This window comes from Bufo gargarizans, chromosome 8 (assembly GCF_014858855.1).
Source record: "Bufo gargarizans isolate SCDJY-AF-19 chromosome 8, ASM1485885v1, whole genome shotgun sequence".
In the NCBI taxonomy this organism is placed as follows: domain Eukaryota; kingdom Metazoa; phylum Chordata; class Amphibia; order Anura; family Bufonidae; genus Bufo; species Bufo gargarizans.
Window position 1 is genome coordinate 72417853 of NC_058087.1, and position 7536 is coordinate 72425388.

The following is a 7536-nucleotide window of genomic DNA, read 5'->3' on the forward strand; positions in this document are numbered from 1 at the left end:
AACTGGGGCCTTAGTTAAGCTAGAGGGAATTATGAACAGTTTCACATACCAGTCAATATTGGCACAAAACCTTCAGGCTTCTGCTAGAAAGCTGAACATGAAGAGGAACTTCATTTTTCAGCATGACAACGACCCAAAGCATACATTCAAATTAACAAAGGAATGGCTTCACCAGAAGAAGATTAAAGTTTTGGAATGGCCCAGACCTGAATCCGATTAAAAATCTGTGGGGTGATCTGGAGAGGGCTGTGCACAGGAGATGCCCTCCCAATCTGACAGATTTGGAGTGTTTTTGCAAAGATTGGGCAAATCTTGCCAAGTCAAAATGTGCTATCCTGATAGACTCATACCCAAAAAGACTGAGTGCTGTAATAAAATCAAAAGGCTCTTCAGCAAAGTATTAGTTTAAGGGTGTGCACACTTAAGCAACCATCTTATTTTATTTTTATATTTTTCTTCCCTCTACCTAAAAGATTTTAGTTTTTTGTTTTTCAATTGCGTTGTATAGTTTATAGGTCACATTAAAGGTGAAAAAAGTTCTGAAATGATTTATCTTTGTCATTATTTTACATCACAGAAACCTGAAATGTTAACAGGGGTGTGTAGACTTTTTATATCCACTGTATATAGAATTCAGTTCCTTAGCAATGCAGATTTATACAACCCTCGTGGGCCCTGGATTGACTGCAGTAAATGATTGTCATGCAGCTGTTGGCAGTAGAATATCAGAGACTTGCACTTAATGTTAAAGGGATTTTCTGAGGTCTTAATACCGATGATGACCTATCCTGAGGATAGATCAGTATTTGCTCAGTGGGGATCGGACACCCGAGACCCCCACCGATCAGCTGTTTTGAGAAGGCAGTTTTTCCTAGGCCAGTGATGATGCGTTCATCGTTCCCGTGGTCTAGGAGCAACTCAGCCCTATAGAAGTGAATGGGGCTGAGCCCGATACCAAGAACAGCCGCTATACAATGTACAGCACTTATCTTGGTAAGCATGGAGAAGGCCACAGCGCTCCTGAGGATAGGTCATCAGTTAAAATATCTCAGAAAAAATATAAAGTGAAGAATGAACAAAAGAGAAATCTAAATGAAATCAACCTTTGGCGTCACTGTCCTTGTGCTTTCAAAGCAGCATCAATTCTTCAAGTTATACTTGCACATAGAATTGGATACAGGGCTACTATTTCTTGCAGAGAGCATCTGTGAGGTGTGAGGAGTCTTTTATAGGCCATTATCTCTCCTTCCAAAAGGAAAAGAAAGCTGAGCCTCTAATGCCACCAGGTGTTATGCAACTATCAAATAAGTCAGTGTTCAAACTTTTAAACAGGCCTTCAGACATAATTTAGGATTATAGCTAAGCCACTACAGTTTTTTTTTGGGATGATTGCCCCCCTGATTTAATTTGCATACTGTCACAAACTATGGATCCGATCGCTCCGGATCCCACAGCTCTGACGTAGTGGTCTGTGACGGAGTCTGCGCACACCCAGAGACCTCACGTGACCGGGGTATTACCACTCGGCTAACACCCCCCACTATACTTCGGTAACTGCCACCACGTGGGTTCCCGGTCCACGAGCAGACTATCCGGGTCATTCACTATCACACAGATCAGTGGATGAACCGGGTATCACTTACTGACCAACCGCAGTCAATCACCCCCAGCTACAATTCCTAAATGCAATTTAACTAACTACCTGGTAACGTCTCTTCAAAGGCAAGGTACTTTGTTCAGCAGCTTAGAATATGGAAGACTTGGCTATTTAGATTTTATAATCTTTAATAAGCGGTAAAAAGCAGTGCATACAAATCTAATGAAAATGACTATAAATCTACAGAATAATAATAACAATATAAATAATCACGACAGTTCAAATGAAAGGGAAAAAGATGAAAGAATACTTAGTTTCTCTGGAGGGTTTCAGATGGTCGTTCATATGTCCTTTTTGAATCCTTGCAAACCCCTTTTCAGTATGTATCAGGGGAGACCCTCAAAGTTCTTCTGATACAGGGATATGCCGTCAATGTCCAATTAAGTGTCTGGTGATGTTCCATGGGTCTCTCTCCTCTGTCCTTGTGCATGGATTTTTATGAACTCTCCCATGGGTAGGAGACTTACTCCTGTCAGCCAATGGCAGCAGAGTGACTGTGAAGCCTAGGGATGGCCCCCAAGTGTTTTATGACCCCATCAAAGTTCAGTTCCTACAATGAGGATTATACTTAAGCCCGTATCTCCTTGATACATCGGCATATTTTTATTCAGAATACATATTTGCGATCCTTATTTATTTACCTACAGAATGAGACCACACATGGTAATGCTGGGACCTGTAGTTCTTCTACCACCCATAGGTCAGCTACAGAATCACATCCTCTAGTCATATTTGATACCCAATTAACCACAATACTCTGTAGAGCCTGGATCTGGTGTCAGAAAGGGCATAAGTTGATTCATAAATGAAATATGAAAGTGGACTGGTTTTATGCCCAGAGCTAATTAAGGGCTATTAGCTCTCCTCAAACCAGACCTGGAAATTAATGACGTCACGCTCCAGCCAGACTTGACAGCGAGCTGATCTTATCTTACCGGACAGGATGAGCTGGGCCTGGTATAGCCTTTATGACCTTTTATTGCTGGCCTTACAGAGTAGTGGTAATAAAAGTGTCCATCTATATCATAGGCGACCCAGGCTTCAGAAAGATGAGAGTTCACAGCTTTTTACATAGGCCAGAAGCATATAAGATGGCTACCCAGAGGAATTATGTATGTATGCCGGCACACATACCTTTTCCCCCAGAGGAGCATTGCATGGTCCATGACACTCTGCCTACAAGGATAAATGGTACCCCCCCTCCCCCCCACACGTGCACACACACCTGAATTCTGACAAAGGACTTTCACCCACTTAAGCCAGTTCTGACTGCTCTGCACTGATGAGGGGCAATTGCCCTGAACAGCTGTCAGCAGATCAGGTACTGTCTTATCCCTAATCCTAAATTATGTCTCAAGGCCTGTTTAAAAGGTCAAGCATTGACCTAAGGGTTTAACTACCTTATGGCACTAGAGGCCCAGTTTTCTTTTATTTTTGGAAGAGGTAATTTGCATAAGCATTTTGTAAATGCCCTGATACTTCTCTGTGTTTGTCTGTCTTTGACGTACCTTTTACATGTTTGCTTTTCATGTATACTTAAATAGAGAATATCTGTATGTTTTATAATCTGCCATCATAGTTTCAGAAGCATGTGGATACCCAAGTAAAATAAAGGCACCCATATACCAAAAAAAAATTCCAGTAAATCTAAATTGAAAAGTTAAGCAACTTTGCTATAAGTCTTAAACATTTCCTATAGTTTTTTTTTTCCCTACATATCCTATGCAGACTATGGTAACAGACACAAGCAAGTTCTGTGTAAAATAATCTTGCAGTGTTGGGCGTCATGTACGTGGCCATTTTTTGTTTTTTATCCATTAAAAACAGGATCCTTCTGTGTGTGTGCCATTCCCATCTCCCTTCCATCAACAGAAAGGGCTATTCCTACCTGCAAATGTGGAAAGGAATAGGACATGCACTGACCTGCATTGTCGGAAAATATAAAGCAAATGTTTTATATAAAAGATAGGATCAAGGGGAATTGATCCTAGAGGTGGACATATAAAACACCTCCAAAAAATTGTTAATTTAACTATGTTGTGCAATCAGTAAAACACGGTGCAGGCATCTATGCAAAAATATAAATAATTTCTTATACAATAACTCCAAGATGCAATCAAAGCTTAATAAATTTAAAACTCCATAATATGCAAGAACACGCAGTGATATGCAGTACCCTAAACTCGCCACTAGGTGGCTCTAACACGAATACCAGCGTTCCATATTACCTCTCAAACCTAAAATTTTAATACAAATGTCCCAACGACAATTTTGAGATATACTAACAGTTCATTTACATAATAAACTCAATAGCGATTTAGTTGATATGAACCCTTGCTCTGCTCAAAATATGACCAATCTTGGATATCGGGTAGAATCGATACACAAATTATCAGGCCTGATTATTACTATGGAATGTACAGATTCCAATCAGAGTTTCTCCGATATCAATATTAGATCTTTTATTCAGTAATATGCATCTTTACTGAATAGTGGTAATATTGATGTAGTACTGGGGTAGAGACACCTTTTGTCCTTTTTTCTTTTCTTCTTTCTTTTCTGTGTTCTCTCCATGAACTCATTTCAGCCAACTTTAAAATACATACACAATGGTGAATATAACACAATATGGCCTATTATATATAATCAAATCTACTATAATGAGGATATTTAAATATAAATGTTATACACCTATGAAAAAGCACAACAGGATGTGTGCTATTCATTAAAAAAAATGTGAAGAAAAAATTTGCTGTGTACATGAGCCCTCATAAATTCTTCGATTTGTCCCGTACATGCATTTGGTAGGTTAGTCAGAATTAGAAGATCTATATAGAGGAAAATATTAGCAGCATCATACTACAAAGTGGTTAGGTACTATAAAAATGAAACCATACGATAATTGAAAGACTTTTTTAAAGTTTCTTCAATTTTCATATTATGCAATTATTAAGCATAAAAAAAAAATGTTTAAAGCTGGCCATAGACTTTAGACCATAGTCTGTTCTGGGACTTAAAACACTGGTGTCCTTTTAACTCTGTTAATTGTGAAATGTTTGTAGGTTTTTATGTTTAAAGGATAACATATGTTGACTTTTTTTGTGTGTGTTTTTTTTTTTGTTGCTGTTTTTACTTAGTTTGTTGGGTCTTATTTTACTTGACTATGTACACAGGTTAATGATGATGTATGTTATTGTGTTTATGACAATTATTCATACTTCTTTCTTCCTTACAGGACTGGGAACAATGGGAAGAGGGATCGCCATCTCATTAGCTAAGGCAAATATTCCTGTTGTTGCATTAGAACAGGATGCACAACAATTGGAAATTGGTAAGAAGGCAGTGAATGGTCTATTGGAACGTGAAGCTGAGAAGTTAATAAAGCAGGGGTTAGCTCCAGGTAGCACTTTGGCCTCTGTGCGTTTCACACTCGACTTTGCAGATCTCCGTGACACAGATTTAGTTATTGAGGCAGTTTATGAAAACATGGAGCTAAAAAAAGAAATCTTTCGCAAGCTTGCATCTGTTTGTAAGCCAGATGCCTTCCTGTGCACCAACACGTCAGGTCTTAATATTGATGAAATTGCATCTGTCGCAAAAAACCCTCACCTAGTTATTGGCACTCATTTCTTTTCCCCTGCCAACATCATGAAACTCCTTGAAGTGGTGAGAGGTCATCACACATCACTGACAACCATTGCCACAGCTATGAACCTAGGCAAAACCTTGGGAAAGGTGGCAGTACTTGTGGGAAACTGTCCATCATTTGTTGGGAATCGACTCTTAGGCCCATATCTTGATCAGGCAAATTACCTCCTAGAGGAAGGATGCAATCCTGAAGATGTAGACAAAGCTCTTGAAGATTTTGGTTTTGCAATGGGCCCTTTTCGTATGATGGACCTGGCTGGTTTGGATATTGGCTGGAGGTCTAGAATGGAAAGCGGTTTAGCCGGTAATAAAGTTCCCCTGGGAACTCCTGCAAGACAAAGAGAAGGTAGAAGGTACTGTCCACTTGCTGACCTGCTATGTGAAAATGGAAGACTTGGACAAAAAACTGGTAAAGGCTGGTACCAATATGAGAAACTCGGTGGCAGAATTGCCCAACCTGATCCATGGGTGAAAGATTTTCTCCAAAAATATAGGAACACCCACCAAATAAAACGGCGACCTGCAACCCCAGAAATGATTCTTGAATGTTGCCTGTATGCTCTTGTCAATGAAGGATTCCGTGTCCTAGAAGATGGTATAGCCTCTGGTCCAGAGGATATTGATGTTATCTACAACAATGGTTATGGCTGGCCTAAGTATAGAGGAGGTCCAATGTATTATGCCTCCACCGTTGGCTTAACTAAAGTTTTGGACGTGCTGGATAAATATTATAAAGAAAATCCTGATGTCCCAAGTATGAAGCCTGCCTTTTTATTGAAGAAATTGGCCATGGTAGGGGAACCTCCATTGAAAGAGTGGAGAACACAGGTTGGAAATCTTGTTAACAAGCTTTGAAATGTTCTCATTAAACAGTGCTTTATTGCATTGTAAAAAACAAAGGCATACACAAATCACTGAGAAGATATGTACCACATAGACTGGTATCTAATCTGAAAATCCTCGTGTAAAATGAAGGGTTTGGAGCAGAGCATTCTTCTACAAGATTTTATGTATGATTCTCCAAATCATTAGCATTCCAAATGATGTATCGTACCAGAATCATGTTTATGACTCTGGACTAGATAAACTTTGATTTTCTAAAAATGTTTTTGAATTGTTCAAAAATACAATTGTTTCAGTGCAAGATATACTATAAAATAAATCCAATGCAATTTAATGTGTCTAAATATTTATACTGTACATTTAAAGTATAAGGGTTCATTCACATGTTTCAGGTTTGACGTACTGTACATTGTAAAAAAAAAGTACATGATTATGTTTAACATCTGTCGCCTGGTCTACAATACTGCACACACATACTTATCATACCAGGCGCATTGTCTGGCCTACAATACTGCACACAGCATACCATGTGCTCTCCATATTGGAGAAAGAGTATCACTTAGAGATAGAAAGAAAGAATGAATGAAAAAAAAATATATATATTCATCCTATTAGTTGAAAACACATATTTGTCTACGTGTTTCTCTCACTCTTTCTCATTCTCCAGGATTTAAAGTATCTCACAAAAGTGAGTACTCCACTCACATTTTTGAATATATTAAATATTTTATTATTTCTTTATGGGACAACACGGTTATGCCACTTTGAATGTAAAGTAGTCAGTGTACAGCTTGTATAACTGTGTGTACACCCCTAAGTGAAAATGGCCAAATTGTGCCTGAAGTGTCAATATTTTGTGTGGCCACCATTATTTTCCAGCATTGCCTAAACTCTTTGGCATGGAGTTCACTAGAGCTCCACAGGTTGCCACTGGAGTGCTCTTCCACTCCTCCGTGACAACATCACGGAGCTGGTGGATGTTAGAGACCTTGTGCTCCTCCACCTTCTGTTTTGAGGATGCCCCACAGATGCTCAGTAGGGTTTAGGTCTGGAGACATGCCTGGCCAGTCCAGCACCTTTACCCTCACTTTCTTTAACAAGGCAGTGGTCGTCTTGGAGGTGTGTTTGGGGACACTATCATTTTGGAATACAGCCCTGCAGCCCAGTGTCCGAAAGGAGGGGATCATGCTCTGGTTCAGTATGTCACAGTACATATTGGCATTCATGGTTTCCTTAATGAACTGTAGCTCTCAACAGCCGGCAGCACTCATGCAGCCCCAAACATGACACTCCCACCACCATGCATGACTGTAGGCAAGACACACTTGTCTTTGTACTCCTGATCTGGTTGTCGCCCCACATGCTTGACACTATCTGAACCAATTTAA

The 7536-nt window shown here is 39.5% G+C and overlaps 1 protein-coding gene across 1 annotated transcript in view; it reads left to right on the forward strand.

Moving 5' to 3' along the window:
• The window catches only part of EHHADH (enoyl-CoA hydratase and 3-hydroxyacyl CoA dehydrogenase), a 25319-nt gene extending 18843 nt beyond the window's left edge, over positions 1-6476 (forward strand). Inside the window, exon 6 of the mRNA XM_044304460.1 lies at positions 4795-6476. Coding sequence (XP_044160395.1) covers positions 4795-6160 — 1366 coding nt within the window. The 3' untranslated portion in view covers positions 6161-6476. The remainder of the gene's footprint in view (positions 1-4794) is intronic.
• The last annotated feature ends 1060 nt before the right edge of the window (positions 6477-7536 follow it).